The sequence below is a fragment of the Calliopsis andreniformis genome, unplaced genomic scaffold (assembly GCF_051401765.1).
Source record: "Calliopsis andreniformis isolate RMS-2024a unplaced genomic scaffold, iyCalAndr_principal scaffold0001, whole genome shotgun sequence".
Taxonomy (NCBI): domain Eukaryota; kingdom Metazoa; phylum Arthropoda; class Insecta; order Hymenoptera; family Andrenidae; genus Calliopsis; species Calliopsis andreniformis.
This window is the reverse complement of record NW_027480422.1, coordinates 40,879,283-40,896,872: the sequence shown is the minus strand read 5'-3', so window position 1 is coordinate 40,896,872 and position 17,590 is coordinate 40,879,283. Positions and strand designations below refer to the sequence as shown.

Sequence of the window (17,590 nt, the reverse complement as noted above, 5' to 3'; positions counted from 1 at the left end):
CGAACGGCGGGTCCCCGGTTTCGCGTGCGGAAATATCTTCGGCTTGCTGGTTTCGAGTCATCGTAACCACAGCCGCATGGACGAGTATTTACGCGTCCTGAAACGTGCATTTCAGCCTCGTCGCCGTCCGTAAACCATTGTAACGCGATCGCCTTAGCGAGAAACAGATATCTCCCCGCGACCACGTGTCGCGGGCCATCGCATGTAATAACCTCGCCTAAAGCTTGTACGTTTCTCGCTAAAATACATTTTATATTTTACAAGAAAATCGTGCGTTAACTGGCGTTCTCGTCGTAAGAATCCAAGATCCTAGATAGGTTCCATACCTTACGCCTGAAAGAACCTCGCCCCTTTCCGCGCTAAGAGCTAGCTTGGGCTGCGATTCGGGAAACAGAAGGCGCGTTCTATGCCGGTATCGCAAAATGTCTGGTAGCCGCAGTAAAAATCATGGCGTGGAACGCGTAGTTGACGGATCCAGCACGGTCGTCCTAGTCCGAATACGGCTCGGCGAGACGATCACGTCGCAACGTATATAGTATATATTATATACTTTCTTCCCTACATGGCGTCCATATTAATTTTGACTGCATTGAAGTGTTAATCAACATCGACTTTCATTAGCGTGTAATAAAAGGTATTTGTGTAATTATGCGTATCAAATATGTAATTTATCACTGCGGAACCATTAAAATTATAGATTCCACAATTGATTTCTTCCAGTAAGTATAGTACTTTGAGATTGTACAAAACATGTTTTCTGTTAAACTTCGTTTACTGTAACTTCTTACATTTGTTTACATTTTTCTTGCTACGCGATGTATATAACGGTCTCTTTTTTTTTGCCTAATACGCTCCTTTTCTACGATAGCTACTCCACTCATATATAACTCTTTCCATTGCGTTCGTAATATTTAGTATTGTAGAATTTTAAGATATACATACTCAGTTTCATACCTTTTATAATATTTTATAATTACGATTAATTTAAGTCATTATTTTAAATATTAGAATAGAACAGTGACTTCTCCGACTTAGTGCGCATGCGTGTACTTCAATTTTCGAGTACATAAGGAAGTGCTCTACCCGCATTTTGTAGAAAGAAAACAGATTTGGAAGGCAAGAATAACGCTTTGACTACCTCAGAGGCAGCTGATACACTTCCAGTGGTTATTAAGGTGCGTCCACACTATACAGGGTGTAACAAACATGTTGCAGTTCCTTGAAATGGGTGATTCAGGGGGTGATTTGAAACAACTTTTTCCTTATCGAAAATGTAAGATGAGGTTTCGTTAACGAGTTATTAACGAAAAACACCGGCCAATGAGAGCACGGGTTTGCCGCTCGAGCGACCACGGCAGCGTTGGGTACGCGCTAGACACTACGGTTGTACTCGGCCCGCCAAGTACGTTTTATTTTCTTTTTTTTTTTCAATTTCTGCATGACTCCTAAAGTGATACTTGTATCGCAAATTTTTCAGAGCGCACACTGGACTATTCACGTAAACTATAAAAGGCTTATGTACTTGGCTTTATTTCATTTCGATAATTTGTAAGTTCGGAATAACCACGATTTTTGCAAATGTACTGAGTGTTACATTTTCACACCGACAATGTTTTTGCTAGAATACACTGATAGTGTTTTTGTGAGGATACATTGACAATATTTTTGCTGGGATCGGAATAATCACGATTTTTGCGAATGTACTTGGTGCATGTTTTTACACTGATAGTGTTTTTGTTGGGATTTAATTATTTGTTGCAAAGTGTACCCCCTTTCTCCAATCAACACAAAGCTAGGATACACCGATAGTGTTTTTGTGGGGATACATTGACAATATTTTTTCTGGGATCGGAATAATCACGATTTTTGAGAATGTACACCCGGCGACAAAATCGGCTTCTTTCAGAAAATGGCAACGTCGGAAGCCAGCCTCCCTAATGTCTGAGAGTCACTCGCGGGATCCGTAACTTACGCGGATAGGTGCACAAGCTTTTATTTATTTGGCTGAAATAGAATTTTTCTGGACTAAACATTATACGTAAAAGCAATTTCGTTCACTGGGCAGCGATATAAAAATATGATGGACTCGATTCCTAATTTGGTTGTGACATAGCTAATATGCATTGTAGGTAGGTGAACGCACGAATTCGCCATGTCGACTTCCCAGTAATAGAAGGTGTTGAGCGTTATAGTTTAGTTAGTTGATAGAAGCGGGTCTACTCATGGTCACAACACAGCAGCTTAGTTTATACATGATTTTCATTTTTGTTTAATGACCATCTTAAAGACCTAAGAGGAGGCCACAACGTTCAGGAATTGAGATCTGGTTATAAAGGACGTTTTCAGGTATAGGTCCTCACATTATCCAAACTATTTATTTATTATTAGTGTTTGTATGAACTTAGCTTTCGCTGATACCACAGTTTTTTACTATTTCTTCTTTCTTTTTTTGTCTTCTTCCTCTTTTTTTTATTTTTATTATTTGTTTCTTATTTCCTTTTTCCTCTTTTGTTATCTGTAACATTTTGTTTGTTTGTTTGTTTATTTCTTGTTTAGCTATTTATATTTATATGAATTTATTTTTATATTTGTGTATTCTAAATGCTAGAGCCCTGATTTCATATGGAGGTTGTAATCCTTTCATCTGTAGGTAGTTATTGTAATTTATTGTAATGTCTTTATTTAGGGGACAAGCAAATATTGAATGGTTTAGTTCTTCTTCTTCAAATCTACAATTACATTTGGGGTCTGATATTATGGAAATTTTATATAAATGTATTTTAGTTCTATGATGATTACTTCTGATTCTGTTAATTATTGATATTATTTTCCTATTCAGTTTTTGGTTGTATTTAGTAAACCATGGTTTACTTTTACTTTATATTATTATCTATTAATTTGAAATAAGTGTTGTTATTTAATTTTGATTTTGTTTCTAAATCTTTTTTCCAGTTTGCTATTGTTGATATTTTTAGAATTTTTTTAGCTTCATTAATTGCAAGTTTCGTTAATGTATTTTTTCCTGTTTCTCTTCCCGTTTTTGCTAGCTGGTCTATCTTGTTACTAATTTCTACTCCTTTATGGCCTGGGCACCAAACGAATAATATTTCTTTGTCCATGTTTTTACATCTGTATGCTAGAAATTTTATTTCCATTATATAGTAGTTTTCTTGTATATTTTGATTAAATTGATTTAATTTTTTGATAAGATGTTTTGCATCAGATATTATTTTACAGGATTTATAATTACTATTTTTGAAGAATTTTATTGCTTCTATTATCGCTAGAGCTTCTAGTGTTTCTGTTGAGTGTTCATTATTTAATTTAAATGTTTCATATTTATTTATTTGGGGTATGTAGAATGCTGCTCCTGCATTTGTGTTTTTTTCTAAGTGTTTCATTTGGTTTATCTGATTGTTTTACAATTTCGCCTATTTCCGTGTTTATTTCAATGGTGTTTGTTGAATAATAATTGTACGCGGTTCGCGGTATTAGTTGTTTTCCGGTTATGGAGAAATTATTTTTCTGTTTCCTGTTTGGTATGTGGCGCCGCAGTGCGGAGGCGCTGGTGTGCTTGGCGGACGTTATGTCGAACGGTGCCTCAAATGTATACGCGTGACGAAATTTATTTTGTAACGTTGTGTTTCTTTTCACATTATAAGCTTTATTTATAAGCTAATTTTGTTTTTTCCGTTGATATATTTAGATTTATTATTTCTAACTATTTCTTGAGTAGTTTCATTGACTCTGTTAACTTATTCTTTATTATTAAATTATCTGCGTTTTTGCAATATATTACTATATCGTCTGCAAATTGGAGAATAGAACAGTTGTTTCTAATATGGTTTAATATTTTGTGTAAATATATGTTAAAGAGTAATGGGCTTAATATAGATCCTTGTGGAAGTCCTTTTCTGCATATTCTTGTGTCTTTGAGTGTTCTATTTAGATAAAAGTGTACTGTTCTTTCTGTTATTGTATTTTGGATAAATCTAATTATGTTTGGAGGTATTTTTAATTTATTTAGTTCGTTAATTAATATTGATGGACTAACATTATCGAAGGCGCTTTCTATATCTATGAATAGTGCTCCTAAGGATTCTCTTTTTAGGAAAGCTAAATATATATCTGTATTAAATATATTTAAACTATCTTGACATGATTTGTTTTTCCTGTATCCAAATTGGATATTTGGTAATATGAGGTCGTTTTCAATGTAATGTTCCAGTCTGTTTTTGATGATTTTTTCTGTTAGTTTTAGAATGTTTGAGGCTAATGATATTGGTCTGTAACTGTTTTTCTTCTGTTTTGGTATTAAAGTGGTATTATATATTTTCCAATCTGCTGGTATTTCTCCTTGCTCTATAATTTGTGTTATTATGTCTTTTAATCTGTTTATTATATTGTCTGGTAAGATTTTTAATATTTCATTTGTGATGTTGTCCGCTCCTGGTGCTGTGTTTATTTTTAGGGTATTTATTATTTTTTAAATTTCTTTTGTTGTAACTTTATGTTTCTATATAGATGGTAGTTCCGTTTTTTTGTTATGTATTTGTGTACAAAATGCTGTTGATGGTGGAGCAAATTTTTCTGCATAATTCTTGGTTGAATTAATTTGTTCTTCTGGTGTGCTATTATTTGGTGTATTCCATATTTTACTATTTTTAAAAGATTTTATTATATTCCACATGTCTTTTATCTTTGTATTTGGGTTAATTTTGTTTGTTTCTTTAAAGCTATTTGATTTTACTATTTTAATCGTTTTTCTTGTTTTATTAATCTCTTCTCTCCATATATTTAGGTTTTCATTAGTTGGGTGATTTTTATGTTTTAAGTATACTCCTTTCCCGGTATTTGTAGGTTCTTGGCATTCATCGTTCCACCATCTAAGTGCTGGTCTTTTATTTTTATTTTTCCTTGTTGTATCTATATTATTGTTAGTTGTGTTGTTTATGTTGTTTTGGTTTTGTTTTTGGTAGTTAATTTTTCTTGCTCCATTTTGGATGAGTATAACTTGTATTAGGTTGACTAGTGTATTATATTCTTCTAGGTAATTAGTCCTTAGTATATTAGTTTTAAAAATTATTTTTTCTAGATCCATTTTTGTTTTAACCCAGTCAACTTTTGTTATTATTAGTTTTGTTCTGTTATTTCTGAATTCTTGTAATTGTATGTTGGTTTCTATTGAAATTGGGTTGTGATCACTATTCATGGGATCTATTGTTACTATTTGTAGATCTGGTGCAGTTGGTTTACAATTTATTTTGGGTATCATTGTAGGTTCATTCTTTTGAACTATTATTAGTTCTGTTTTATTAACTGCGTATATAAGGTTTTTGCCTGTAATGTTGTTAGTTTTACTTCCCCAAATTTTATGGTTGGCGTTGAAGTCTCCACATATAATGTGATTTTTAAAATTTGATATATTTCCTATTTTGTTTAATAGTTTATACCATATTTTTCCTGTTGTTTTGATTTGTGGTGGTTTGTATAAATTGGTTATGTATAAATTCTTATTTTGTTTAGTTTTTATTTTTATTGTTTGGATTTCAAAATAATTGAAATTTGTGTAATCTTCATTTATTTTGTCGTATATTATGTTTTTATTTATGGCTATTAGTGTTCCACCTCCATGATGGATAGCTTGTCTATCATTTCTTTCTATGTTGAAGTTTTCAATATTTATGTACTTTCCAGTATCTTGCCAGGTTTCTTGCAAAACTATTACGTCATATTCTTGAACTATATTTTTTAGATCCACAATTTTATTTTTGATTCCTCTACAATTCCATTGAATTATTTTCATTTTGTTCTGTTACACTTCTTTTTATTTTTTTTCTTTTAGATAAGTTTTTGTTAAATCTATATTGGTGATTTCTTCTAGTACTCTGGATCTACTTTTTTGTTCACTTGTGTGTTTTTTATTTTCAATTAGATTTTCATTTTTTGTTATTCCTTTAATTTTAGGTCTCACTTGCGATGTTATTAGTGTTTGATTTTTATTTGTTGTTATTTCTTCTTTCCCGAAATATGGAAAGGTATTATTTAGGGATAATGTTTTTACTTGTATTTCTTCCGTTTTTTTTGAGCTATCTTCATTTTTTTTTTTGTTTATGTTTATTTCCTGCTGAAGTTTTTCCTTCTTGTATGATTGTTTCCTCATTTTCTGTTCCTTTTCTTATTTTCATTACTTTTATGTCGTTAACTTTATTTATGGTTTCTAGTTTTTCCGGTGTTAGTGGAATTATAAATTGTTTCTCATTCCAGTCGTATAGCTTGTTTTTGTTGATTTCTTTATAATATATATTTATAATTTGATTTTCGTTTATAAAATTATTTTTTTTTATAATTTCTTTTGTTTTTTTGTGGCCAATATTGTAATAACTCATTGTTGTTGCTAATATCTTTTGGTATTTGAATGCTGGGCAATTTATACTAAACGTTTTGTGGTTCCCTTTGCAGTTATGACATTTAACTATGTTCTTACATTCTTTAGTATCTTGGTGTTCTATTTCTGTACATGTTTGGCATTTTTTTGTCCTCTACATTGTTTTGTTATGTGACCATATCTCAGACAATTTTTGCATGTTTTAATATTTTTTTTTACTGGAGCTATTTTGCATTTTACATACCATATGTATACATTCTGTGGTAGCTTGTCTCCTTTTATTGTTATTTTTACCGCATTTGTTGGTGTTAAATTTTCATTTTCCCTGTCATATTTCATTAATCTTTCAATTTCTAGTACCCCTGGGTTGGATTCATGCTCCTCTATTCCTTCTTTGATATCTTCTAACTCCATATCTTTAGGTATGTCATAAATTACTATTCGTCTGTATATTTTATAGTCTGGAATATATGTGTACCATTGCGTTAGTTTATTTTTTGCATTTGTGACCACGCTGTTGAGCGGTCGCCGGGAGGGGGGGCTCAGTCGGGCGCCGGGTTCGTTGCAGCGAATGAAGGGAGTCAGCTATGTCTCGTTTGTGAACAGTCCTTTATTGGCTTTTGTGTAACGCGCGGCGGGAGAGGCCGGGTGCCCCTCGTGCGTGACTCGGAGTGGGAGCCGCTGTTCCTTCTCGGTGTCGGGGGGGGGGGGGGGGGGGGGGGGGGCACTTAGTCGCTCGGGTTGGGAGTCGTTGCTGCTCCGTTGGTCGGTGTCTGTAGGTTGGGAGCCGCTGCTCCACGCTGTGTTCACAGTACGCAGGGGAGTAGGATCATCGGGATCGGAGTCGGAGGTTGACGCTACAGGCCACGGCGGCTACGCCACCCGTTGGCCTTGGCCGAAGGGTCCGTCGCCTATGTCCACCGGGCTACGCACGGGTGAGGCACAGAGACCCACGGTTGGTGACGCGGAGAGGTAACTCTCCCGTCGAGGACTACGGTTATTACCACAAGGAGCGGTTAGGACACCACCTCCAAGGGTCCGTTGGAGGACTGAGGACAGTCTATTACACAAAAAGATAGAACCAGCTTGTGCCCTTATCGCGGTATCGCTCGCTGCTTGTACGCTCGGCGGCTGGAACGCTCTGATTCCTGGTCCGGCTTGCCCGCCTTTTATTCCCGCGGTGGCCGCGGCGCGAAACATGTCTGCCTGAGGCGGCCTCGAGTGGGGAGTTCGCGGCCTCCCTCTTACTCGTTACACATTTTCCACGAATTTGTTAGCATGAATGTAGTTGTTAAATGTCGATTGTATTGTTACGAACGGAGAATATTTTCCGACTACTCTCCCAAATATTCAAGTCTCTGCCTGTTAAGAGAAAACGCCCTAGCACTTTCGTTTTTTCGTTATCTTAATAGAAGCGCGGCTCCGATTAGCTGGGTAGGACATTTCTAACGAACACCCACTCATTTTCCGGCCTATATAAACTCAGAGATTTTAGCCCTAACGGGTTCAGAACAGTACCGTCATGTTGATAATCAAGTTCGTCAGAGTTGGTTGCTATCCAGTTAGATCGGGCTAAAGTATCCTTTCGGGTCTACAGTTTAACCTCATAGAATCCGCGAGTCGGCACAAAAACTATCTGGCAATTCCTACGACCACTCTGTAAGTCCCCGCATCGCCAGTGCGTTAACAACGTGCATTAAAATCATACACTTTACGCGACAACACTATACTGTACACTTGTACGTAAAGGTTGATTTTAGAATATATTTAAGTATTCATTGTAATTTTGCGTAGATTGCTTACAAACCTATAACTACCTTAAGCGATCCCATTCGAAGTTGACAGATCCACCACGATACAGTTTAACCGCTCAAGTTGTATCAATTAGTAATTTAAAAAGTTACGAGGCTCACTAACATTTCCTGCGGCTCCCTGATCTTACATCAGTTTCGTCCGCATACCCTTACTTTCAAAGAAACTGCATTCAATCTAGTGGCTCCTCGATTTATTCGAGTTCGTCCACGAAAGCTAACTTATCCTGTAGCTAACTGATTTTACATCAGTTTCGTCTACTTCGTACAGCCATCTGATACCAGGTTCGTCTGTACATTATCCAATTTCCTTACAGCACCCTGATTTCGCATCAGACTCGTCTGTTCGAATTCACCACCAACCTCCTTAACAGCACCCCAATTTTAATTTGAGTTCGTCTGTAAAACTGATCCCAGTGACTCCCTGATTTCGCATTAGGTACGTTCACAAGACTCACTCTCCTGCGGCTCACTGATCACCGATCAGTTTCGTCCGCAAGCACACCTATCCTCAGAGGCTCCCTGATTTTACATCAGGTTCGTCCTCGTCTACAATAATCCCAACGGTTCACTGATCTCGCATCAGTTTCGTCCGTGTACCAACTAACACATCAACCACTATATTCTTTGGAAATATACCTATCCTCGACGGTCTCTCGTGCTGCTCGCATCCCGTCTCGTAACAGTATTTTGTCTTTCCCTAATTTATTTATTTTCTGCAGTTCTGTTGCGAGAGGGGCTATTTCTTTCCCTATTTGTAATGGATGTAGATTCCCTATGTTTTGTGATTCATCCTTTGACGTTATCTGCACTATGTATGGTCCATTTATATTGCTGTTGTATTTATTATTTTCTTGCATTTCGAAGTATTTATTTTGTTTTGTTTTTTTATATATTTGATTAGTGTTTGACTGACTATTTATTATTGTTATATTTTCTTCTTGGATTGTTGTTTTTAAATATTTTTTTTTTGTTGTGGTTGATCATTTGTTCGTGGGAATGTTTTTATTCCTAAAATGTCCATTTTTTTGTTTCTGTTAGGGCTTTGTGTTTCATTGTTATTTGTCGTTGGAAAGTTTTGAGTATTTTTGTTCCCTAATAGGCTTTTACTCTTTATATTTTCTTCTATTTCCATGTTTTCATCCATAGTGTGATGTGATGTGATGTGTGTTTGAATGTTACTGATTTTGTAGGTTATTTCTCTACTTTTCGGTTTATTTTCATTACCTTGTATCAGTTATAGATTTTTGTATTATAATTGTTTCTGTCTTACTTTATGTTTACTTTTATGCACGTATTATTAGAAATTCCCTCTGTTAAGAGAGTAAACTACTTCAATTTATTTCACCTATTAACTTGCCGTGTTCAGGTGTTAACAATCAAGCCGGAAGTCTTTATCCAAACTATGATTGACCTCATAAACAAAACAATGTAAGAGGTGTACCCTCTCTCCTTTGGCAGGGACTAACTGATAGCAACCAACAGTGGTTCGAGGCAATATTCGGTTGGGAGCAGAGAGGCGAAGTCAAGCGAGCGATAAATTCAGTAAGACATATTTTGTATCATATACAGAGTGCAGTAATAAAACAACTTAAGCAAAAATCAGTTCAGTGATTTCTTACGTGATATTAGTTCACCACGGAAGAAAAGTTGATGTAAATACAAGTATTTTATCGATATAAAGATTTGTTTGCGTCAACAGAAGGCGAGGGAAGGCGTTCTGCACGCGCCGACCCCTGCCACAGGCTGTTGCCGCATAAGAGTCTCTCTGTCGCGCATAGAGGCCTGTCCTTGTTGAGCGCTATCTCTGTCTACCGCATCACTGTGGCCGTATGCTCTCTGTTCCTCACACAGGAATGACATCACTGCCATGCGGCAGATAGAGATGGTGTTAATGACGGCACGCTCTCTGTCATTCCTGTTCCGGGAACTGGCGCAAAACTAGCGCAGAAACGAAACCGATACTCCTTTCTTCGTTACGCTAACGTCAGGGTATATCCACTTTTGTTTATTAATACTAAGGTGTGTTTAACCCTTTTAGTGCCGGAGGCCGATATATCGGCCCTCGGTGCACTGACGAAAAGTGCCAGAGCCAATATATCGGCCCGCACCTTGTAGCGCTTTTCTATTCGCATTTCGAGAGATCTCTATCTCAGAATAAATTTATAATACGTTACAAATAGTCTAATTTCATTACGAGAGAATTAAAATAAATAATTTTGCGGTTTAATTTTCCCTTATATTCTATGCCAGTTGATGTTGAGACTGCTTATTTATACGCGAGAGCGATACGGTTGAAATTCAACACATTTACAGTATCTAGAGATATAAATATTTATGTTGTTGTGCCAGACAACGCTCATCCGAGTAACATAATTGCGTCACCCGAGAACGCTCTAGAAAGACACGCGTTCCGCTTAGCACGTTCCGCTAACTCAGCATCGACACCTCAACATTGTTACTAACAGAACCATATATGGTAATGTGCGACTCACCAAAAAACGCCGAATAGAACTCGAGAGAGTTGGAATTCGAGGAGTTCGAGAAAAGCCACGGCCGAGAGCTGGTCGAAGCGATCACTGTAACCTTCCGAACTCTTCACTACTTCTGCTCAATAAACGGAATTTTGTTGAAATCACCCGGTGGATTCTAATCCTTTAACCGCTTGCGAACCCTAAGGCCACGATTCGCGAGCGGGGGGACACGCTATAACTAGCGATTGCTAGTCCTGGAGGCTGAGGACGGCCAGAGGCTCCACGACTCCGTTCACCTCACCGTGTGCTTCTATTCGTCACACGGGGGTTGCTTCTAAACGGGGTGGCAGAGCGCGAGTAACGCAGAGGTGATAGGCACGTACGTTAGCTCTCTCTGTTGTAACCCGTCTCTCAGGGATCAACCAGGCAGCGGCCTTTGTTGCTCCTAGACGAAGACGAAACTCAGAAAATCAGGGCAGCCCCCGATTCCAAGAGCGCAAATCTCGCTAAATTGTCACCTTTGACGAACTATAGGTGCTCTGTCGTACGTATTATACGTATGAATCGAGCAGAGCAGATTCCTAGTTGCAGGAGACAATGTTTCAGCTATTGAAAGCTAGTGAGAGTTCAAGTGTCTGGCAACCAAACTACTTGAAATCTTAAGATTTGCTAGGCTGAGAGACACTTGAAGAACGGTCGCACTGACTGTCGCAAGCTAGGTTGTCGTAAGACGACTGGGGCGAAAGCCGCGTGTGTCTCCGCAAAGCGGAGAACGTGCTAAATTTTACCACTACGCGGCGCTCACTAATTATCTTTTGTTTCGTACTAATGTGTTACGATTGACTCTCTCTCTCCTTCAGGCTCCGATGTCCCCACTCGACATCGAGCCTGGAGTTCAAAACCGTTGCTCGACAACGCTTACTTTGTTTGAACTTCAATTTTAATGATAAAAACAAGTCATACGACAGCTGACCGTGTTTTTCTGCTAAGACAACGGAATATCCAACCGAAGGCGACCTTCGGTCGGTCACGTATACTAACAGATCAGGAATCTCGCGAACGAGCTACGTGCTCGTTATATAACCGCTTTTTAAACATACCGCCCCCCTTGCACAGTCCGTGCAACAGAGAATCGGTAATGTTATGCCGAATGCCCTTCACGACGCGAAATTCGAAAGACTAATGCTTTTCTTCGCGAATAAGAGAGAGAAAGGTGCTACAAGTGAAGTTCAATTGAAATGAACTCACTCGCAGCGGTGTCGTAAATTCAATCAAAGTATAAATTTAGCTGAACTTACTTATTAGCAGGTGGAGCCGCGCTCTGCTGCTGTCGGAGCTGCTGCTGCTGGTGCAGCAGACGCATCGAGGTTTCCACCGCGATGCTGACTACTGCGCGCGGCAGTTTCTCCAGTGTTGGCCCCGTGGGGCGGGGTGGTTGCCGGGGGCGGCCGCTGCCAGTCGTGGGCCTTGCCTTTTCCCTTGGCGACGCGGGAGTACGGCGCCGTCTCTCTTCAGGCGACTTGGGTCCCAGCTGGCTGGAGGGCCTACTGCCCTTGGGTCCTTCCCTAGCAGGGGCGGCTCAGGTTGTCGGCTTCGGTGTCGTCGGCTGGGGCGCGACCGTCGGCTTCCAGAGCAGCGACGTCAGTCGCTGCTCCTTGTCCCAGCGCAGGACGTAGCGGCCTCCGGGGACGGCACACCGGTACCGCCTGGTCATGCGGGGGATGTGCCTCGGCACCCGCAACTCCTGGGCCCCCATGAGCAGGATCCATTCCTGCTCTTTTTGACTCGCCGGCTCCTCCGGTGTGGCTGAGGGGATGTCGGCCTGCAGCGCCTGTTCCCCGATCCTCAGGCAACGGTCGAACGTTGCCGAAATTTCGGAGTTCAGGTCGGCGTGGGAACTTTGTGTTGCTGTTGCGTCACTGTCCATGGCTTTATTTGTACTGATTCGGCCGTCACGACGCTCCCAGCCGATTTCGGTGGCGCCCGCGATTTCGCGGGGGCGCTTTTTCCCTTGGAGAGATAGAGACGGAAATACTTCGTCTCCCCTCCCAAGCGGCTTAAGGGTCCAGGAAGAGAGGGTCCCGATCGTTCGATTTTCTTCTAGAACAATCGGTCTCACTTTGGTGTCTCCCTGGTTTTTGCCGAAAATTCTTTACCGGTGTTTACAGTAATGTTGCGGACGACAGCCGCTCTCGGATCTGGTCGCGACTCTCGTCCGCGACTGGTAGTCGATTCGGCTTCCTTTGCTCTCGGTCGCCGAGATAATTGGTACACGACCGGAGATGCATCTCCGAGGCATCGCTCGAGCTCGATGCCCGAAATCAATGACGTCAGAAAAGACAAGGATAGCATTAGGGATTTAATAGGAAAAATTGAAGTTCCTTATTTGCAAACAGATTTTCACGCAAGTAACACCAATCGATTCCTTGTGCTCTCCCGATAAAAATGATATCAAATACGACATGATTCCTATTATTTATAATAAAGATATTTAAATAATAAAGGTTGGAACCCTGCGACGGTTACGGAGAATCGTCAAAGTTACTTTTCTGTCAGTTCTTTACGAGCAAAAATTACAATAAATGAAGATTTGGCTAACAGAATTTATGTATATTATATTTAATCGATGTCGGAAAGAAGATATTGAAAATAAAAAAATAAAAATTTCTAAACATTTAAAACGGAACTTATATACTTTTTGTGTTACGCTTTCAGTTTCTTAATAATTTCAGTCATTAAATAATTAAACACAAAAATATGAGGGAATAATAGGGAGTTAGCCCTACGACGAGAGACGCGCTCGTCGAATCGACTACCACTCACGGACGAGAGTCGCGCCCGGGTCTGTTTACATAGCGCGATGAGCATGACCTTTCGTTCTACAAACCAAGTTTTATGTATCTTTGTTAAAAATAATCGGAATCATGTCGTGTTTGACATCATTTTAATCGGGAGAGCACAAGGAATCGATTTATGTTACTTGCGTGAAAATCCGTTTGTCAATAAGAAACTTCAATTTTTCCTATTTAAATCCCTAATGCTATCGTTGTTTTTTATGACGTCCTTGTTCTTGGGCGTCGAGCTCGAACGCGATGGTTCCAAGAATTGGTTTCGTGGCGTCACGTATCAAACGAGGTAGTGGAGATAAACCACATCTCTCGTCCGTGTAGACGAAACGGCTCTTGTCCGCAACATTACTGTACAGCCAAGACACAATCCAAACTTAACCCAGGTAGCAACCGTAAGAAAGAACAGGCCACGGCGTATACCGCCAACCCTCAATCTTGCTCGATATGTAAGGGATCTCATTCATTGTTACAGTGTACTGAATTTAAAGCTTTAACTCCGGTAACACGAGTATCACGTGTACAACAATTACACGCATGTTTTAATTATTTAAACGTTGGTCATCGAAACAAGGACTATACTCGCAGTTCTTGTCGAATTTGTAATAAAAAAACATCATATTCTCTTGCATATCGAGCAACCTTCCAAGCAGTCACCAGCACTGTGGCTGTTGATGATGCTTGAACATCTGCGCCATCATAAAAGCCAGCGGATTCTAGTGCTGATACTAAGGTAGTTAATGCCTCAATCTTTTAATGTTGTTCAGTCTACGTGTTCTGCTGAAATCGCATTGTTATCAACTGCAATTGTAAACTTACAGGATTGTCATGGATATAAGCATGAGTGCAGGGTACTACTGGATTCGAGATCACAATCCCAACTTGTATGGAATCAGATACGCAGATTTCGAGAATCGGAGGTTTAATGCAAGGGGTTCGATGTAAGACTCACATAGAATTAAGTTCGAGATTTAATGGGTTTTCTCAATCCCTTGTATGTTTTGTATTACCTCGAATAACGGGTAGCCTAACAAGCACATCGCGTCGCTCAACCCGGGTTCCGTTGTTATTCCGCCAGGATTTAAATTAGCAGATCCACATTTCGAGAAACCGACTTAAATTCATATGATTATCGGGGCTTAAATTCATACGATTACTGGGATTTATAATGTATCGGTCGTCACCAACTTGAACTGGGCCAACCTATTCTCAAAAAAACCCAACTAGGATGGATCATTGGGGGAACTATTGGCTTGCTGTGGGATCGTACTTTAACACAAACGTCTTGTTATCACGTCGCTAATGAACAATTTTGGGACCTTGAACATTCCATAGCTGATAACTCTGCAGTACTGAAAAATGATCATTTTCTTCAAATTGTTACACGGGATTGAAATGAACGTTTCGAGGTGAAGGTTCCGTGGAAAGAAAATCTATGCAAGTTAGAGGATTCGCGCGATCAAGCAACGAGACGGTTCCTAACGTTAGAAAGGAAATTTACCAAACAACCGGAACTGAAACAGTGTTATTGTGAATTTATGGAAAAATATTGTTCATTAGGGCATATTGTCAGAAATTACTTACCGACAAATCCGACTGCAGACAACTCATGTATTTTTTACTGTATCACGCAGTTTTCAAACGCACTACAACAAAACTAGGTGTTGTTTTTGATGGTTCTGCAAAAACCACATCTGGGTTGTCAATTAACGACACTCAAATGGTAGGATCGGCGGTTCCGGATGATCTGTTCTCTATCATTGTGCGATTAAGGAAACATCGATATGTTTTGTCGAGAGATATTGAGAAGATGTACCGACAAGTACGTGTCGACAGGGAAGATCGCCGTTTTCAAAGGATTTTATGGAGACCAAACCCTTTGGAGCTAATTCAAGTATTTGAGTTAAATATGGTAACGTACGGGACTGCTTCAACACTATTTCTTGCGATACGAGTTCTCCGTCACCTGGGTAATTTATTTTCAAAGAAATTCCTAACAGCTAGTTGAACTATCATCAGAGACTTTTATGTCGATGATTTATTAACATGCATAGATTGCATTTATGATGCTCGGATTTTTTAGAACGAACTGATTAGGATTTTGCAAACAGCAGGAATGAAATTGTGAAAATTGGCTACGAATGACGTTGAAGTCCTAAGTAATGGTGAACAAATGTGGAGATAAACTTTTATAAGGATCCTAAAACACTGGGACAATGGTGGGACACAATCAACGATAACTTGCACTACAAAATTAATCTGATAAGTAGGCAACAAGTTACGAAGCGATCCATACTATCAGATATTTCACAAATTTTTAATCCACTTGGGCTGATAGGACCTGTTATCGTTCAAGCTAAATTGATTTTGCAAAAATTGTGGCAATTACAAATTGGATGAGATGAATCACTTCCACAGGATTTGTTGAGCCAATGGACATTTCGGGATATTTTGCAGTTTCTGACCACTATTACCGTGCCCAAGCGAGCCTTGTCTGAATCTAACTCATTGGAATTACATGGCCAAAATCTGTGGACGGTTCGGCTGGTGTGCGCTAAATCACGGGTGGCTCCCTTAAAAAAGGTGAGTCTTCCGAGATTGGAACTTTGCGGAGCGCTGTTACTTTCGCAAGTAATGAAGAAAGTACGGGATACATTCGGATCTGCTTCGCACAAGAAATTCTATTGAACGGACTCTATGATTGTCATTGCGTGGATTCGATCGCCACCGAGCCGATGGAAAACATTTGTGGCGAACCGAACGGCGGAAATTCAACAATTGATCAGTGATACTTGGGGCCATGTTCCATCAACTGAGAATCGTGCAGATATAATTTCAAGAGCACTCAACCCATTTGATCTTTTTCAGTCAAGATTATGGTGCAAGGATTCATCGCTCTGGCCGTTAACAGAAACATCAAATTCGAATCTTCCAGAAGAAAAACGAATTAGTTCAACTTTCGTGACTACGGAAGTTCAGAATTGGGATATCTTTACGCGATTTTCGTCTTATTCACGATTAATTCGAGACGTACTTTGTAGTTCATACATAACATTCGATCGCGTGCAAATCCTAAATATGTATTTCTAACAGGGTGTTTATCTACATCTGAACTTCGAAATGCTAGGAACATTCTTATAAAGGTTGCACAGTATGAACATTTCAAATCACAAATATGAATTTTAACATCCGATACAGGTATTTCCACCGGTAGTATCCTGCACTCATTAAATTTTTTTCTAGACGTTAGAGGAGTGCTTAGGGTGGGAGGACATTTGAGAAACGCACCACTAAATTTCGAACAGAGGTGTCCTTTAATTTTACCTTCGAAGCATGCCTTTACAAGGCTGTTGATTGAATAGAAACACTTGATGTTGCATGCAGGTTGTCAAGCCACTATTGCATCTTTAAGGACTAGGTATTGGCTACCTTTGGCGAAAAGAACGGTTAAAAGTGTACTTCATAAATGTATCCGATGTTTTCGTTTGAAACTGAGATTAGTGACTCAGGTAATAGAGGTTCTACCTGTTGCCCGGGTTACTCCGTCTCGGCCGCTCTATACCTGCGGCGTTGACTATGCAGGTCCATCTATGACTAAGAACAGAACTCATAGTAAAACCATCACGAAAGGTTATATTAGTGTTTTTGTCTGCTTTTATACAAAAGTAATGCATTTAGAACTGTCCGTTGATATGACAACTCGTTCAAGCAACAATCAAGTCACGGACATCGAATTATCAACGCAGCCTGACTTTTTTTGTAATCCCGCGGATTTCGAGTCAGTTGCCAAACGTACAAATTAATCGAACGACGATTCAGATCCCGGCTAACATAAAGTTGGCAGATCCGAATTTTCATAAACCCGCAGCCATCGACATGCTTATCGGCACAGGTCCGACTTTGACCTGTCTCAGCATCGGGCAAATCCATCTCAACCAACATTGCGACGAGGTTCTCGTCTTACAAAAGACGCAACTGGGATGGATCATCGGGGGGAGTGTTCCAGCCATCCAACCACGGACAACTCGGAAGACATTCGTCACCGCGGTGAACTTCGACCTGAAACAGTTT

At 39.5% G+C, this 17,590-nt stretch overlaps 1 protein-coding gene across 1 annotated transcript; it reads left to right on the top strand.

The window, feature by feature from the left end:
- The first annotated feature begins 14,954 nt into the window (after window positions 1-14,954).
- Window positions 14,955-15,527, top strand: LOC143186478 (uncharacterized). Its single transcript, XM_076390157.1, has 2 exons — window positions 14,955-15,049; window positions 15,122-15,527. The coding sequence occupies exons 1-2, from the start codon at window positions 14,955-14,957 to the stop codon at window positions 15,525-15,527; spliced, it is 501 nt and encodes a 166-aa protein (XP_076246272.1).
- The last annotated feature ends 2,063 nt before the right edge of the window (window positions 15,528-17,590 follow it).

What these genes read in the sequence shown, in the direction of transcription:
- LOC143186478 (XM_076390157.1), top strand. Translation starts at nt 14,955, where the DNA reads ATGCAAGTTAGAGGATTCGCGCGATCAAGCAACGAGACGGTTCCTAAC. An exon ending in GGAACTGAAACAGTGTTATT is followed by an intron (nt 15,050 to 15,121) that starts GTGAATTTATGG and finishes ATCCGACTGCAG; the next exon opens with ACAACTCATGTATTTTTTAC.